A 19,316-nucleotide genomic window follows, 5' to 3' on the forward strand; every position below is an offset into this window, starting at 1 on the left:
ACAGAACGGCCAAAGAAGCCGTCTCTCCGACTTGACTGCCAAGGCACTAAAGCTTGGTAAACATGTGCATCGAGGCCCATGTAGCTGCCTGACAAATATCTTGCAAGGGAACGCCGCGTCCTAAGGCAGTAGTGGCTGCTGTTGCCCTGTTAGAATGGGCCCATAGCCCCACAGGAGGCTCCTTCTTAGTCAACGAGTAACATGCTTTGATGCACAGAACAACCCACCGAGAGATGGTACATTTGTGCATGGCCAGACCTTTTTTGGCACCCATGTAGCCAACAAAAGTTGGTCATCCACCCGGAACTATTGTGTGCGCTTCAAAAAGAAGTAGAGCGCACGTTTTGGGTCCAGACTGTGGAGCCTCTCTTCCTCTTTTGAAGGATACAGAGGTGGAAAGAAGGTGGGCAAAGTGATGGTCTGCCCAATGTGAAAGGGCGTGACAACCTTTGGCAAGAAAGTCCTTAAAACCACCTTGTCCGGATGAACAGAAAGAAAAGGAGGTTTAGAAGAAAGAGCCTGGAGCTCACTCACTCTTCTGGCAGAGGTGATAGCTACCAGGAAAGCCGTCTTTAGAGTGAGAAGACCTAAGCGACAGTTATGAAGGGGCTCAAAGGGAGCGGACATCAGATAAGTCAAGACAAGATTTATGTCCCATTGAGGCATTATGAAAGGCATGGGAGGAAATGTGTACGTAATACCTTTGAGGAAACGATTAACAACCGGGGACTTAAAAAGAGAAGGCTGATCTGGAAGCCGTAGAAAGGCAGAGATGGCCGAAAGATAACCGTTGATAGTGCCCAGAGCAGAGCCCTGCAGGGCCAAAGAGAGAAGGAACAGAAGGACCTCGGAAAGAGGTACAGAAAGGGGATCCACAGCCTTTGCTGTGCACCATGCCACAAACTTGTTCCACCTGCAGGAGTATACCGTCTTAGTGGAGGGACTCCTTGCTGCCAGAATAACATCACAGTTTTGGAAGGAAGATCAAAAGCTGTCAACTGTCGCGGCTAAATCTCCACGCATGGAGGTAGAGGCTGGACAGGTTCGGGTGGAGGACCGTCCCCTGCTGCTGCAACAGAAGATCCTCCTGAAGAGGGGGATCGATTGCCATGCTGAGTAGCTCGGGATACCAGTATCTTTGTGCCCAATTAGGAGTCACAAGAATGACTTGGGCCCGGTAGCGCCGAATCTTCTTCAGCACTCTGGGTAGAAGTGGTATAAGCGGAAAGGCGTACAACAGACCACAGCTCCACTCACGTCAAAAAGCGTCACCCAGCGAGTGCCGCCTTGGAAATTCCAATGCGCAGAACTGATGACATTGTGCGTTCTCTTCGGTGGCGAATAAATCTAACCAAGGCTCTCCCCTCTGCAGAAAGAGACCTTGCGCCATGTCCGAGTTCAGATGCTATTCGTGATCCATCATACACCGGCGACTGAGTTTGTCCACCCTGGCGTTCAGAGAAGCTGCCAGGTGTTGAACCACCAAGTAAATGCCTTGATGTTCCTGCCATGTCCAGAGATGCAGAGCCTCCTGACATAGGGTCCACGACAACACCCCACCCTGTTTGTTGCAGTACCACATGGCGGTGGTGTTGTCTGTGAACACCTGCACTACACTGCCCCGGACAGAGGGAAGGAATGCTTTCAGTGCAAGTCGGATCGCCCGAAGCTCCAAAAGGTTGATCTGGAGCACGGACTCTGCTGGAGACCAGAGTCCTCTGATTTCCGCCTCTCCCAAGTAGCCGCCCCATCCCAGGAGGGACACATCCATCACCAATGTGTGCTCCGGTTGGGGAAGGGAGAGGGATCTGCCATTGACCCAATCGCGATTTGTGATCCACCACTGCAATTGTCGTGCAGTGCCCTCCGAGATCTGGACATGATCGGACAGGTTGCCCTGATGTTGTGCCCACTGGAACTTCAGGTCCCACTGCAGAGCCTGCATATGCCATCTGGCATGTTGCACCAGCAGGATGCAGGAGGCCATCAGACTCAGCAGCCAGAGCGTCATCCTGACTGAAACCCGGGATAGAGGCTGAAAGATCGGAATCATAGCCTGAATATCCCGGACTCACTGCTCGGGAGGATAAACCTGAAACTGCATCGAATCCGGGACCGCTCGATGAAGAGGAGCTTCTGAGAGGGAATCAGGAGCGACGTTGGCACGTTGATGGAGAACCCCAGCAAATTAGGGAGGTCAGCTGTAGTCTGGAGGTGTGAGATGACTGTCTGGGGCTAGCCCGCCTTCAACAACCAGACGTCGATATAGGGGAAGACTGGAACTTCTGATCTGCGCAGATGAGCTGCGACCACCGCCATCACTTTGTGAACACCCGAGGGCCACTGGTAAGGCTGAAGGGGAGCACGGCAAACTGAAAATGCTCTTGGGCTACCTTGACCCGCAGGTAACGCCGGTGGGCCGGCACAACGGGCATTTGGAAATATGCGTCCCGCAAGTCCAATGCTACCATCCAGTCTCCAGGGTCAAGGGCAGCCAAGACCTGAGCTAGAGTAAACATCTTGAACTTCTCCTTCCGGAGGAGCGGTTGACATTCCTGAGGTCCAAGATGGGGCGCAAGCCCCCTTTTCCTTCTTGGGGACCAGGAAGAAGTGGGAATAAAAACCACATCCTACTTATGGCCCAGGAACGCGTTTGATGGCCCCCTTGGCCAAGAGGGCCATGACTCTCTGCAGGAGAAGTGCAAAATGGGCCCCGACATGCGGTGGAATTGAGGTGGCATGGGTGGATCAGCAGTCTCGAAGGGGAGGGAGTAGCCCCTTCGGAAAATTTGCAGCACCCACCTGTCTGAGGTAATGGAACGCGAGTGGGGGAGGTGATGGCGAATTCTGCCACCCACCGGCGTGGCGTGTGCCCCAAAGCTCAGACTAGGAAGGCTTTCAGGCAGATCCTGCGGGAGCAGAGGTGGACTGACCCGCACATTGTCCCCCTTTTCCGCCGAGGCGGGCACCACATCTGCGCTGAGGTTGGTTCTGCGCAGGCTTCTGGCTGAACGAACGTGGTGATGCAAAAGCAGACATGGCCGGGCACGTGGTGGATAGACCCAAGGACTTGGCCGTAGCCCGGGTGTCCTGAAAACGCTCCAGTGCACTATCTGCCTTATCGCCAAACAGGCGAGTACCATCAAAGGGCATGTCCATAAGAGAACTTTGAACATCCCCTGATAATCCAGTGGACCACAACCAGGCATGGTGACGGAGGGCCACTATCGTGGAAATCACCCTACCCAGCGAGTCTGCGGTGTCTAGTCCACACCGGATGGCGAACTTTGCTGCATCTTTCCCCTCAGCAACAGCTCTGGAAAGCACTGTCCGAACCTCCTCCGGACATTGAGGCAGCATCTGCGCAACCGTATCCCACATAGCGTGGGAGTAGCGGCCCAAGAAGCATGCGGTGTTCACCGACTGCAGCCCTACGCTGGCAGATGAAAACAGTTTCTTACTGAACTGTTCCAGCTTCTTGGATTCCTTATCCAGCGGAGTGGTAGGAGATGCGCTTTGGGAAGTGGAGGCTTGGATGACCAGGCTCTCCTGGGTAGGGTGGGTTGTCAAAAAAGCAAGGTCACCCAGGGCCGGGCGATGACGCCGGGCTACGTTTTTATCCATGGGAACCCCAGTGGCTGGTCTAGACCAGGTGCCCATCAGAATGTCAGTTAACGCCTCAATGAAGGGTAGCAGGGGCTTCATAGAGCTTGCTGCCGGTTGAAGTACTTCAGTGAGGAGATTAGTTTTGAGGGTCACCGTAGGCAGGTCAAGGTCAAAGGCCTCAGCTGCTCTACGGAGCACCAAGGTGTATGTGGCACCCTCATCCATAGCCTCAGCAGGAGGAGAAAGAAAACCAGGGTCAGAGGAGAGGTCAAGGCCACCTGCATCCTCCAACTCGTTCGTCCATTCATGTTACGACCCACACTACCGTGCGAGAGAGTCCTCAGACTACTCCCAGTCGTCCCCTTCTTCCACTGCCCGTGGAACAGGCTGCGGCAATGGGGGAGGGACTGAGGAATATAAAGGGTCGAAAGGTCTGGCTCCGTGTCCCAATTAGGATCCCAACCAGGGGCAAAATTGTCCGGTGGTGGAACGAAAGGAACTCATTGTGGCACCGGGAGCGAAGCTGCAGGCGGAGGACCTTGTGGTGCCGGGGCCGGAGCTGCCGGCGGAGGACCTTGCGGCACCAGGGCTGGAGGCGGCGGCGGCGGCAAGGGAGGGCCCTCAGCTGGGACGCGGGGCCCGACGGATCCAGATAAGGTAGGTAGGCCATGGGACTCACAGGCTCCAAAGGAGCCGTGGGGGTGGTACTCCCGATTTCCTCGTCCGGAGCCTCGAAGGGCGCGGAGGCGACTGGCGGGCCTCCAGCAGCTTACGGGACCACTCCCGTAAGGCCTTCGGATCCATGGCCAGACTGTCGGACCATGACGGGGAGTCATGGTCACGCTCCAGACAGTAGAGACAGACACCATGGGTGTCGGTCACAGACATCGTATGTCGACAGGCCCCACAGGATTTAAACCCAGGCATCACTACGTGGTACCAGGAGTGAAAGACTCAAAAATAGAAGACAAAAAGTCTCAAAAGTTTAGTAAAAAAGTGACTAGGGTACGTGCTCTAACTGGATCTGCGCTTGCTGGCGTGGAAAAAGAAAGAACTGAAGTCAGCGCGCATGGGTGGCGCATTAAGTAGTCTCCGTGACGTCATCTCGGTGTATACGACGCCAGCGACGGACGCGGAGTTGCATGACGCCACCTTCTGATGCGCAGGGGTACTGCTGACAAAAACTTTCCGGATCAAATCTGGCGTCTGTGGATATTCTAAGGTACGGAATCTATCACTAATGTGTCTCTTTCAGATACTACAGTCAACACTGAGGTCACTTCCCTTAGTGTTGACTGTAGTCTTGACATTAAAGTCATCACTGAGCAAATTGTGGATTGCATGTACCATGATGCTAAGGAGCAAACTTTTCTGGGATATGATGTAGTGTCCGACCACACCCTTTACCCTGACCTCCTCTACCATTTATCACAAGTTCCTAATGTTCCTTTTGAAAAAATTGCATTTTGGCCCATTGATTACACTTAATCCGTCCAGAGCCGAAGAGTACGGCCTGGGTGTAAAGAGTATGGCCCAAGCCAGAGATTCTGGCCCGAATGCACACATAAAGCTAGGGCTGGTAAATTACCTCTGTGAATACCAAAAGCCATAAAGTTTGACTTTTGTCTCAGATTGCCTTTGTGAATTGGGTCCAGTGTGTGCTTCCTTGCCATTCAGTAGCCCAAACTGCAATGGTAGTATGAGTAATTAAGACATATTTTTCTATCAGCATGGGTAAAAAAAAAACAGGTATCTAAGTATTCATGAAAGGTGGTAAGTTTTGTAGCACCATATCATGGTCATTGCACTTACATATCATGTCACTGCCAGTGGTGTGTCTTCAAATTACTGTTACCTCAGCCTCATAGGCATGTAGGAGCATGCATGTGTCGATGAAAAGGTGGATGGATGGTGAAGCCTAAGCATGAGCAGGAATGGGAGTACTGGAGAGATGCATCAGTTCTATTCCTGAGAAGTGTTGAAGCCTCATATAAGCATTGCATATGTTGGGTGCAATGTAGAGAGGTGGTGTGTAGATGTAATTTCCTAGTTGTGGGGAGTGGTTAGGTACTTGGTGAACTCTGTGTGATTGAGGATTGAGCCATGGGCTATATGGGTGTTAGGTAATGTGCTTGAGAATCAGAAATGTGTTTCTATTGTGATGCAGGAAGTAGGAAGCACAGTTAACTTTGAAGGAGTATGTCATGAATATTTGAGTATTTAACCACAGTTTGCCTCATCTTTGAAAGGATTTAGATGGAATTCAGGTGGACCTCAGCTGATTCCTTTGACTGATAGTCATCCATAGCAATTAGTCTAAGGGACTATTGGGCCAGATATGGAATTACAAAAGACAAGCTGTGACTTCACTGGTTTCTACATATAGGAATAGAAATGCTTGAAGAATGGAAGCATCAAATGGCTCAGATGAATAGATAAAGGCAGGTCTTAAGCCCTCTGTCAAAGGTAAGGATGTCACAAATATCCTTATTGAGATAGTGGCTTGAAAGGTTTTGCTGATGGGTAGTGAAGTGAAAAGGATGGGACTTCAATTTACAAATTGTACATTAGTAATTTGATTTGGAGATAGCTGGGCTTCGTTTGGAGTGTCAGGCACCAAGTTTTGAAGTAGGAAGGATGGTTTAATTCTACATAAAGGGTAATAAAGATGGCCTTAGTCAAGACTCTTTTTGCAACTAGTGTAGCAAACATACAAACCAAATCCTTATGACTAGGACATGAGCAAATCACCTGTGAATCTATAACTGTTATAAAAGTTGGATAACTTTATTTACCAGTAAATAACTTTTCTTTTCCAACATTGGATAGTTTATTGATTTATATGCTTGAATAACTGGAATTGAATTACCATTTCAGCATAAGGTGGCAATAAAACTCACCCCAGTCAAACAGTCTGTGCGCTATTGCTTACCCCACTGCCGTCTCTGATGCCCTCTGAATGTCAAAGCAATAATGCTTTGAGAAAGTGTGTGTATATACCCATGTTTCAGCTTTGCATGTTAGCAGTGAGCACTCTTGTGAAGAGTGAAGATTTGCCCCCATGCCTCTGCAACTCAAACATTATTCTTCTGATATCTGCCAGAGTTCCTGTTGCAGATGCTGAGTTCCCATGAGGTAAGCCATGTGTGGAAAAACAGAATATTTGTTGACATTGCTAAAGGAAACAAACAGTTTATCTGATTGCATGAATCATTTTGTTCTCTCAATGTAGAACTTTAGATAATGGTTTATACCCAAATAATATCAAAAGAATAAATGGGCCTTCTTCAAACATGTGTTAGGCCATGGGAAGAAATTTGGTAGATGAATGTTTTGGTTCAGACGAAAGGATGAGGGCATGTTCAACATGAAGCATAAGTTTATCTTTGGGGAAGCTCTGGGTTCCTTTATTATCAGCTATGAGGCTTGCATTTATTACATTTGCTAGGCAGACCCAATTGCCTGCACAGTAGCAGTTTCCTTTACAACATCTCAATTGATAATCAATGAATGAAATGCTTCTCATGTGAATCATTAGCACTGTATTAAGTTAACAGGTTTAGGGTTGTTTTGCCAATGGAGCAAAAGTCTGAAAAAAGCTTCTCATGCTACTTTGATAGGGAACAGAGAAAGAATTTACAGAGTGTTAAGATACCTCCAAACAGCAGGTAAATGGACATAAATTGATGCATATTTCATGTCATAATTATCCAGTTGTAGAAGGTAGGGCAGAATATCTTATGGGATCTAGGTTTTGACCCACTACCCAAATGCAGAAACGTTTGTATTTGTATTTTGTACAGGTTGATCTTGCTGCATTAGAGGATTTAGGAAATTAGGTGGAATGGTGAGAGAGCTAGACTCTAAGGGTCAGGTGTATGAAGCCTTTTTGCGTTTGCAAAAGGTCTGATTCACAGAATTGGGCCATTTGCGACTGCAAAAATACTATTTAGCTTGTAACAAACACATACTGTGATTCAGTAACATGTAACTGAATCGTAATTTGTGTTTGCGACTACATAATGAATCGGTATTAGGAAGGGGCATGTGCAGGTTCATACACCAGACTGAAGCCCATCTGGCTTTGGCAGTTATCAAAACGAAGTTATCCCAATGACATTTGGACAGCTTTCACTGACAATTTAGTTAGTCTTGAAGTGGACCGTTTTGAGATGGCATTGTGGGACTACAGGAATGCAAGCAGACAGAATTCCCAGTATGGCTTTGTACTTGTGTACCAAGGCATGTGTTGGTGTTTGCTGATGATCTGAATCAGGATTTTAGTTTGTCACTTCTTTCTTGTGAATGGTAGGCCTTGGGGTAGCCAGATTGATGTGAGAAGCAGGAAAAAGATCTTTTGACATGAGGCAAACTTGATTCCTTCGCATTCAGGATAAGACCCCGCCTTTGTTTCGGGTCTTCAAAACTTGATTTGTGCAACTGGGGGCTGGTCCTTTGATGAGACAGTTGTCCAAGTACGGCAAAACTCTTATTCCTTACTCTTCCAAGTGCACTGTTGCTAGACATACGCATTTCATGGAAACTCCTGGTGCTAAACAAAGGCCAGATGACAAGACTATAAACTGGAAATGTTGGTTATTGACCATGAACCTGAGAAATTCTGTTTGTTTGTGATGGACTAGGATTAGAAAGTAGGTGGACCTCCAAATCGAGAGATGGCAAAGAAATCCCTGTTAATGTACTGGCAGACATTGAGGAGATCATTCTGAAAGATTGCTTCCTGATTAACTTGTTGAGTGCCCTTACGTCTAGAATCATGACTACAAGAAAAAACCTTGGATAAAATCCCTGATTACATTGTGACATTGGCAAGGACTGGCTATTTTCTACAGATATTTAAAGATCTCTGCCTCTAAGGCCTTCAGGTATATCTGCTACTCTTTTCTTTGTGTTGTTAGTGTGGGTTGGCTAGAACTTTATGTTATGTTCATGCTAAATGATGAAAATAAGTGAGGCAGGCGGGCGGTCAGCCATGATGAATGTTTGACTACAGGAGTCTGACCCTTCTGGGATCCAGTACAGCTACTTTATTCACGTTGCTGGTGTTTTGACCAGATGGTGGGTTCGTGAGTACGGTTATACCACCACATGCACAGCACACCCTAGTGCGTGTGCTGAAAAAAAATCACGTGGCTTTATTCTTTTTTTGCCACATCACATTTCACGTTGTATGGTCCTGATGAAAGCCTCATTATTGTTGATGAGGCTGAAACATGTTGACCAGTGTTTAGGGGATCATGAACACCAACTTTTCATCTTCACTATAGCCCTGTTCTCTTCTTAATTGTGTCCTAGAACCCCAGGGATAAAACATTATCAGTAGGGGATCGAAGAGGCATTTTTAACATCACCACTTTGAGCACACATCAAATTGAAAACCCAAACCCACTACGCTGTAACTCAGATGGTGCAGCACAGCTGGGTTGTATTCGGCATCCCAGCTGGGAACTCAACGATAAAGCATGCCACCAGCTAGGTTGGTGGGTGAGAGTTCTTCTTACAAACCTATTTAGTTTCTTGCATTCCAGTGTATGGTACTGAGTCGTCCTAGTATGAGGATTCACTAGTGGGTCCGTCCACGTTGTTCTAGATTCATGCTAAATGATGTCCAGAATCCAGTGGACCGAGATGATATGCTGCCAGGCTGGAAAAAATGCCCATAATGTGCTCTCCATCAGCATAGATGAAGAAGGGAGTCAGGCACATCTGGTTTGGTCTTTGTTCTTACTGGATGAAGAAAAGACAGGCATATTTATTTGTTGACAACATCGTCTGAATTGTCCTTGCATGCTATTTTGATATGGGTCGGATGGAGTCAAGGTGTAGAATCCTGACCGGTGGACAGAAGAATACCCTTGCTGTACATAGAACTATTCTTCTTTCTAGACTGCTATCCTTGTCTCCACTGCAAGATACCAGGCAGTGGGCCTTCTCTATATCTGCCTTCATAACCTACAAAGCGTTGCATATATGCTTGCCAAAAAGATGTTGTCTACAAAATGGCATACTAAGTATTTTGGAGTGGACATCAGGGTGAAAGGGTGTGTCTTTAAACAACCACATTGCTTAGAACTGCTCCTGTTGCCATTTGCCAGAAATCAGTGTTGGGAGCATCCAAGGATTTGTCAGTCAAGGCAGAGGAGAGAAGCTCTCCTTCATGGAGAAGAGACTTAGCTTGATCCCTTTTGTCAGCTGGTAAGCTGTCCAGGAAACCAGACATATCATGCCATAACTTTCTGTCACTGTGAACCAAAATAACATTGGAGATCTTGATATCAATAGGTGCAAAAGTGCCTAATCGCTTTCCTATTACATCAAGGTGGTGGCCTTCTGAGTCACATGGAACAACACATTGGTAGGAAGTGTTACGAAAGCACCTTTGGGCAGCAGAAGTGATCAGTGAATACATCTTAATTTGGTTAGGGGCCAAGCCGGAGCCACATCAGTGGTATTGTATTTCCTTTCACGTTTTGTGACGGAAGTTGCTTCCATTGAAGGATTTTTCATATGGGTAAGACCTTCCTCCCAATGCGATCATGTGTGGGAATGACCTTAAAGACACATTTAGAATTATAGTGAAAGAGAAAAGATTCCTCAATGGTTGAAATTCACAGGCTGAACTTCTGGGAGTCCTTTCATTAATTCCTTTTATTAATACCATGTAAACAACCTGCAGTGGTAAGTCACTTAGTTTTGGTACTATCCAAATCATGAGTGTCAACAGCCTGGTGAACATGGTCATATTGGTTGTCACTGTCCTGTGAATCATGCTTATTTGGAATGGATATGTCACCCCCCATCACATAGACGTTTAACTTCCGGCCACAAAGGATATTCAGGGGCAACACCGGCATGATTTGTATAAGTGTATTGATCTGCATTAGAGATATACTTGAGGCCAAATTATTCTCAGGTACCTTTTGAAAACTGCCCGTCAACGAGGTGAGCATTGGCAGTGGTGTTTTTGTATGATCATTCATAGTGACTCTGTTGATGAAGAAGTTCTTGGTGGAAGCCATGCATAGGAAGTCAGAGGTCCTAGAGGATTTCTTTGCTGATGAAGACTTGCTAGTGGTTGTCAATGAAGGTGTCATTGATGGGGTCATGAATGAATGAAAATGCTTTTTGATCATCTTAGGTTGAGTTAATGTTGACAAATGGCCCAAAGTCTAACTTGCCTTGACTTTACCTGAGAGCTGGGAACCAGCACCAGAAGTCTAAGCAAGGAACCAGACACAAATGGTTTGAAGATAGCAGTTGAAAGAGTCTCGGGGATGGAGGTTTTGACCAACTCAAGCCTGTGTTTCTTTGCTTTAGCAAGACAAGCATTCTCCACTGAATCTCCACCTGGGAGACTTTTCCCTCAGGATGTATCTCGCCTCTCTGTCTGGATCTTGGTATTGAAGTTGTCACAAATGTCACATTCATCTGTCACGTGTCCAGAATGGTGAAGGCATCAGGATGATACTCAAAGCGTGAGTACCATCCAGGTAGATTTTCTGGCTCCACAGGAGGGAGAAGGATTGAACAAAGCCCTAGTGAATGTCAGCTATGAGGAGAGGACCTAGGGCTCACCCAACCAAGTACAAAAAGACAAGTAACTGTTTATCGTCTGAAAATGGAGAGGAGAGAAGTGCCAAGAAGCATGCTGTAACAGGAAATCCTGAGGAAAACACGTAGTAGTTGGGAAGAGCAGAGCTCAGAAGATTACCTACTGTCAACTTGACTGCAGCAGAAAATCTGAGCAGCTCAGCCTCTGTGGGGAGTTGAAGCTACTATGTCTCTCCAGCTCATTGGTCAGAGTTCGTATCACATAATGAGGAGAGTAGCCTACATATAGTCTACAAATATTTGTAAGGTTATTTGATTGTATTGAACTGCTGATGTATTGATATTGAATACTGAGTATTCCCAGCCATATGAAAGATCAAATGTTGGAAAATCAGATGGTTTCTGGTAAGCTAGCCATGGTTAGCAGAAAGGCACAATGTAAATGGATGTGTGTTCATGATCTGAATGGAAGTATGATTTCAGAAGGATATGAGTGTATTAATAGTAGTAGCAGATTAAGCCAAAAGATTTGATGGGATAAGTCTGAGGCCTGCTTTGGATATTAAACAGAACTGAGCAATTATTGAGCTCTGTGCTATACTGAATTTGATTAGTTTAAGTCCTGAGGTGCAAAGTGGGATCAAGATGATCTCTATTTGGCTTGAGGGGAAGGAGATCCACCTCATAACTTTGTCCCAAATGTCAATGTCTTAGAGTAACATGAGGAGATTGTGGTGATGAACTGCAACAAAGGAAGCTGAGACATCCATAAAAATCAGTGCAGTACCTCCATTTTTTGTCCAATTGAGTTTTGAGATTATCCCACGTACAACAATAAAAGATTTTGGTGGTAGGGGTCAAGATCAAACACACCTGTGCCTCAGCCCGGAGCATGTCGGTCTCAATTTAGTTGCAGAAGTTGCCATATGATCACATAGTGAATTATCTTTATTTATCCAGACTGTTCGGATCAAGCAAGGACTTCTTCAGGGGTGGAATGATGTAAGCATTTTCAAATTGTGTAGGTGTTACCCCTCAAGGAAGAAAGCATCCAGTCTAGCACTGTTTGAAGATGTGTCTACTAAGAAATATAAATAATTTGCATGTATTAGGTAATTTCATGATTCATATGACCTCTCACCGCCGTAGGCTGTCGGAGCGGGTCACTAGATTGGTGGATAGTTATCCTTTGCTGGGGCTTGGCAGTGCATGCAGATGAGCATAAGGTTTGCAGAATAGCGTGCTTGTCGTTGAATTCTGTCAACACAGAGTGCATTTGGTAAATCAGTGCTTGGCATGGTGGCAAGTAAAAAAAAAACTAGGGATGGGTCAGAGCTGAATAGTGTCTGACATGGGCGGGTCATAGTAGATAAAAGGTTAAGGGGATGATTAATGGAGTGGTTGCAAGCCTGGTTGTAGTATTCTCTTACAGATGCAGCATCCAGATGCCAACATGACTTTCACGAAAAGAGACAGGTTTTTAATGCTTTCCTAAAGGCCAGGTGGTCTGAAATGGAGCAAATGTTTTAGGAGTTTAATCCAAAAGAGAGTAAATGGTACTGAGAAGGATTTTCAGTCTGTACATGTTTTACAGCAAGGAGACATTATATGAAGCAGATATCTATTGCTCAATTAGCAGAAATATTTGTACTTGAAGTATTCCGCTCCACGTCTGTATGAAAATCTGTTGGAAATGAACATTGTTTCAATGTCCAATCTCAGAAACCCTGTACGGCACAAAGAGAAGGACGAATGTGGTTGTTAATGTGCTGTAGAAGTAATATTCTTATAATTATAATTTTCACAGGTGGAAAATAAAGCTAGAAGTAGACAGAAGACAACAATGTAGTGCACTGGCATAGCCGAGGCTCAAGATGATAGCTATTAGTGCAATCACCATTAGCAGTAAAGCTGGCTACGTAAAGGTGCTTTTGAAATCCACTTTGAAACAGATTTGGGGTACTGGTGAAATGTGCAGTCTTGGGATTTACACTCTTATTGGTCAGGAGTGGTAGGCCTAGTGCAGGAGGCCACAGGATGCTTTGGTTGTACCAGTGAGATTGCCACAGGTCATGATCTCCCTCTTGTCTGGATTGCACCACTAGTGTATTTGTTCATTCAGTGATGTAATCTAAGGAGGCAGCTACTAAATCAGGAGGATCCCAAATGATAGACTCGAGGTTGCCAATGGGATAACATAAATGTTGATGTGAATGAGAAGACATGAGATGCAGTGTGATGTGCAGGTGAAGGGGGGTGTAGAAGAAAGGAAGCCGATGTGAGGAAGGCTGTGATACAGCTCAGGGCAGAGGCCTGGATGCCTAGTATGATTTGTTCATGCATCAGCTGTTTGGTCTGACAATGTTATAGGTCAAAGAGAAATAGAGAAGAACCAGCTCACCTAAACGTTAATGAGGATCACAGTTAAGACTTAGTATACAGTCAATTGACTCATCCGCAAAACAGTGAATGCTGCAGTTTGACTTTGTAGAATATATATTAGTTACAGAAGTACTTCTGATTGTATGACAATATAAAGTCAGACAGCAACATAGATAAGGAGAGACTATCAAGGTGAGAGCACCATGTAATTTGGATCCAGTAAAGCAACCGGGAAGCATCATCATTCCATCTAGATACCATGATGTTGGCTCTTGTGAAGCCCTTCCATCTTTTACTCACAGGCCGGAGAGAGTGTCCTGCTGGTGGTACGGCAAGGCTTTGGCATTGGATATGATCTCCTGTGGTAGAGAGGAAGCCTCCATGCGCTGGAACATAGGAGCATTTTTCTGCACAGAGAAGTAGAAGAAGCATTACAAACGAAATTTTGTTACATCCCATTTGGTAGCATAACCTTGTACAAGGGTGATGACATAATGCACACAGTTAGTGAGCCATAGCCCTTGGTGTTGCTTTTCCATTGAAACTAAGATAGATTTCAGTGTACAGGGTACAAACCTAACCTAACAGTCAATAACTCATCATTAATGGCTTAGAGGCAGTCAGAAAGGAGTCTCAAGGACAAGTGCCTAGTCTACCGTATGGCCTAAGGTTTTAATATGTATGTATGTATGTATGTATGTATGTATGTATGTATGTATGTATATATGTATGTATGTATGTATGTATGTATGTGTGTCCAGTCTGATAATAGCCTTGTTGCAGGTTTGTCATGTGTGTACTATGTGTACAAAAATGTACTTTCACATATTAAGGCATGTGGCCTTTTCCCATAAGGTGTCCAGCTCACAGAGAAGACAACGCCAGTGCTTCAAGCCCTATGAAAATCTGGCAGAGAAGCCAAGCATGAGGAAAGCGTACAATCTAAAGTTGACGTATGAAGCAGGGACTCTTTCAAGAAAAGTGTTTTTTTCAAACATTTGCTCCAAACCTTCATGGAAAATTATTGCCCAGTCTCTTAAAAGCTGCATGGCATCAAGCAGAGAATACCATACACACTGCAAACTGATCACTTAGAAGATCTACCAAATGGAAACCTTCAGAACAATAGCATCATTGTAAGGCCCACAATATTTAATATCTGAACAGTGTGCTAACAAAAAGTATTCCCACAAATATGAGTAGACCTACAAATGTATGGAAAACAAAGTGAACAAGCATTGACAAATGCCATAGGTCTTGCTTCGAATCTGAATTCAACATGATTTGAAGGAGTCACTGATCACAATGAACGGCAGCAGTGGCTCCTATTCTTTCTGCCACTGATTGAGCTAAAGATTAGTAGTAGCCTCACAGCAGTATGAAAAGGAGCCACTAGGTAAAGGTAGCCTGGCAGGAGACTGGTTTGATGGTAGCACAATCAAAGTGCTGAACAATGGTAGAGACTTCGGGCCCGATTCACAGAACTAACTTAAGACAAAATCCTAAACTTACGACCATTTTGGTATTCACAGAAGGCACTTACTCATTTTGGTATTCACAGAAGGCACTTCCTCATTTCGGTATTCACAGAAGTTAGGAGTCCTAACTTTAGGACTCCTAAATGCCTTCTGTGAATAACGAAAGTCTTAAAGTTAGGATTTTTTGTCAGTTTAGGAGTAGTAAAGTTAGGAGTCCTAACTTTAGGACTCCTAAATGCCTTCTGTGAATACCGAAAGACTTAAAGTTAGGTTTTTTCTCAGTTTAGGAGTAGTAAAGTTAAAGTTAACTTTACTACTCCTAAACTGAGAATAATCCTAACTATAAGACTCATCTTGAACTGAGAACAATCCTAACTATAAGACTCATCTTGAAGTCAGGCTGTCCCAATTTAAAAAGTGAGTTGCCATATTAGGGTCATGTTCACACTGGAGCACTGAAAAAAGCAACTCGAAATTACATGATACAGTCAGAAAAAAAAGTTTCTGTCAGAAGGTGGGTTATTAATTTGGCTAGGGGGCCCATACCATCTTAATAAACACACCCTGGTTAGGTCTCAACACATATCTTAGATAAACTATGTTCAGTCCCTGCTAAGTATGGCACAAGCAGCATGCAATACACCAGAGAAATGCGTTTTAAATTCGAGCTGCACCAAAAATGTACAGTGAAGAAAACAATACAATAACATTCCAAAACATATTTAGAAAAGAGAGTGAATATTTTGTAACCAAAAAGGCACTAAACTCATTAAAATAGGAGGAGATATGAATCTTTAAACCGATAAGGTGAAAAGTGCCTAGAAAAAGTAAAGCAACCTTAAAAAACATAAGTTTGCGGTCGGTCAGGATCTAGGTCAGGATTTAGGCCTGATTTTAGGCTGACTGGAATGAAACAGACTCTTATTACACTAAGCAGGTCACCCCAGTCAAAGAGCTTGATTTAGAGTTTGGTGAATGGTACTCTGTCTCAAACATAATGGATATCACGACTGTCTTATTACTAGTGAATTAGTACATACTGCACTTGCAATAAGGCAAACAGGATATCCGTCAATGTTTGTTACAGATTACCCATCGACCATACTCTAAATCCGAGCCAACGTTTTTACCTTAAGTTCTGGTCTCTGAAATGGAAGACAAAGTTCCATATTATCAAGACAGGGCAATACATTATCGCCGCTTTTATCGGCCGGAAACTGCCGCTAGTGCGGCGATAATGGGCTTGATAATAGGCCCTTGTGAATTCCCACAGAAGCCCAGGTTCTGGTGTTAACCTGGGCTTCTATGGGAATTCACAAGGCCCATTATCGCCGCTTTATCGCAGTTTCCTCCCCAGTCAAGACTCCTACAGTATCCAGTCCTCTGTGGTCAGTTGGGCCTTCTTGGGATCGGGACTCCTTTTACTATTTATGTCACTGGAACAGGCGAACCGGAGGCCAACTACCTGCCCCTTGAAGAGCAATTCCAGCACATGGTAGTGAGAAGCAGTCAGGAGCCCTTAAGTTCTCTTCTTCCAGCAAGAGTGAGGAGCTTTTTTTCTTATTGCTGTGCTTTTGTCTTCATGTGTAGTATACCCAGGTCTAGGAATATTCTGACGATTGGTGAGGTGCCAGCCTTTTTCTGTGCAGTAGCCAGTGATTGAGTTTTCCCTGCCCAATCCTGTCTACTTTGTTGCTTTATGTCCACCTCATTTTGCAGCTCTTGCTCTTTGCTTTCACTGAAATAACCGCCAGAAGCCCTGACATCAAGATGGTTGAATTATTCTTCCCCCTGGCAGGAACATAGCCACTGCCCAATTTAGACGAAGTCTCATCCCATCTGTCAGGGTCAGAATGGTTTAACTTCCTTCTGGGGTTAGAACAAATGGGTCTAGAAGGTGTCTGTGATTACAAGGGAGCAGTTTTTATCAGCCTTATTTAAGATCAGCAGGTCAAATGAAGTAGTGTTAAGGCAGTCCTTTGTTCTGCCAGAAGGCCTTTATTCCTTGTAGGTGACTAATCCCCTTTCTCCCTCATCCTTACCCAGTGGATAATCCCTGATACATTGCCAGTTATTGACAACACTCGTGTGCTCCAGGCCCAGAGACCAGGCCATTGTCCTCTGTTAGGCAGAGTCGTTAACTCTGCGCCGGGAGTGTGAATTACCACCTGGAAGTGTGATGAGTGGCAGAAATGGTTTAAAGTTAGTACTGTCTCAAACATCCCAAAATACATTTTAATTAAAGTTAGTTTTCTCCTAAAGTTATTGAAGTAATCCAATGGTCAGACTTGATGTGAAGAAGTAGTTTATTCCAACAAACAGCTTAAACAACCACAGTCCAGTAAAACATCTCTCCTGCTGTTCAAGCATCTCTTCTACTGTTCAACTCCCACATACAGAATGTTACATAACATAGAAAACATAACAATTCTAAAGGAATGTTCTGTATGTGAGAATACTACACACCTTCCCCCCTAAATAAAAAATAAAAAAAATAAAAAAACAATACAACAAAAAAACTAATGAACGTAATCCCGTAATTTAACAGATGTGTGTTTGACACGAGAACTTTTCTTTAAAGTAGTAGCATTACTAGGTTCTACAAAAACCTTACTTACAATCTTATCATTGTCAACAGGCAGACAAGGAATATCTTCTTGAACATTGCTTGTACTTACAGATCCAGACACCACAGCATCATAAGTTGGAAAGTCACCTTTAAAGGTGTCTAACATAGCAGGATAGCTTTCATGATTATCGCCAGTATTGGATGAACGAAATTTAGAAAATACTTCTGAATTTTCTGTTCTACATAAAGAAATACGTCTAAAATTCCAAATTTTCCCATTCTCTACTCTTACAGCCTTGCTGAATACTTCTAATACTTTGCATGGATCAGACCATTTTGCCCACTTGTTACCATGAAAACCACCAAACTTGATGCGTATAAAATCACCTACTTTGATTTTCGAACCATGAGTAGGAATTCGTAACAGATTTCCTCTCATCTTTTCTTGTACCTCACAACCTTATCTCTAACCTTGGAAAAATCATAAGATGAATCACCAGGAATCTTAATTTTCATCCACCAAGGTAAAAGTTTTGAGCCAGGTTTTCTACCTCGTAACATCTCAAATGGAGACAAACCCGTAACAGAATTGGGAGAAGTACAGTAAGACAACAGAGTAGCACGTAAGGCCTTTCTCCACTCCAAACCACTTCTAACTGCTAGCTGGATAGACTCTTTAATAACTCTGTTAAAGCGTTCTATTTGACCATTGGCCTGAGGGTTATAGTTGGATACTCTTTTGTGTACTATCCCACACCTGTTAAGAAACAACTAAAACTCTTTGCTGACAAATTGGGGACCATTGTCCGACACAATTTCTGCAGGAATGCCCTCTCTACAAAAAAATTCATCTAAAAATTCAATAACCTGCGTTGACCCAATCTTGTCAATCACTTTCAACTCAGGCCATTTAGAAAAGTAATCGATTAACACCAGTGCAAACACAACCTTGTTGGTGGACAAGTTAAGCGGACCAATAATATCGATACCAAATTTCTTCCACGGACTTGTAACAAACTCAATGGGGGAAACATACACTGCCATAGGTTTAACAGATTTGTCACTCTTAGCACATGGAGGACACAATCTAACCCACTTGTCAACCATACCATCAACTCCCGGCCACCAATAGAATTCTCGTATACGCCTTTTAGTGCTGGACATGCCCATGTGCCCTTCATGAGCCATCGAAATAATTTTCTCTCTTAACTTTGATGGAGGAACAATCTTATCACCCCTGGTTACAAAAGCATGATCAAACATAAGTTCATCTTATATTTTACAAAAAGATGACAGATCACCCGATAACTTGCGTTCTTCAGGCCAACCCAGTTGCATGAATCTCACTACATCAAATCAGTCATCATCTTGACACATAGCAGCTTTCCAGTCATCTTCAGAAATGACATTGGTCAAAGCTTTAGAATTTTCCCAATTAACATCTTCAATAGAAAATGCTACATCAAAATCCATTCCAATACTAGCTATATCAAGTGTGTCAGAACAAGGTAAACGAGACATACAATCAGCATGTACGTTTAGACGACCAGGAACATATTCAACTACACACTGGAATTCCTGTAATTTTGCAGGCAAACGTGGTAAACGAGCGGTTAAAGTTCTACCACCACCAGCTGCTAGCATATTCATTAATGGCTTGTGATCAGTTCGTAAACGAAACTTGGTACCCCACAAAAACTAAAATGTTG

General features: G+C 44.3%; 1 protein-coding gene across 1 annotated transcript in view; it reads right to left on the bottom strand.

Annotated features, from left to right (window-relative positions):
• The window catches only part of CACNA1E (calcium voltage-gated channel subunit alpha1 E), a 1,292,345-nt gene that overhangs the window by 77,195 nt on the left and 1,195,834 nt on the right, over positions 1-19,316 (bottom strand). The window contains exon 40 of the mRNA XM_078643465.1: positions 13,861-13,967. Within this exon, the coding sequence (XP_078499591.1) occupies positions 13,861-13,967 (107 nt within the window). The remainder of the gene's footprint in view (positions 1-13,860; positions 13,968-19,316) is intronic.

The sequence above is a fragment of the Lissotriton helveticus genome, chromosome 1_1, assembly GCF_964261635.1.
Source record: "Lissotriton helveticus chromosome 1_1, aLisHel1.1, whole genome shotgun sequence".
Classification (NCBI taxonomy): Eukaryota; Metazoa; Chordata; class Amphibia; order Caudata; family Salamandridae; genus Lissotriton; species Lissotriton helveticus.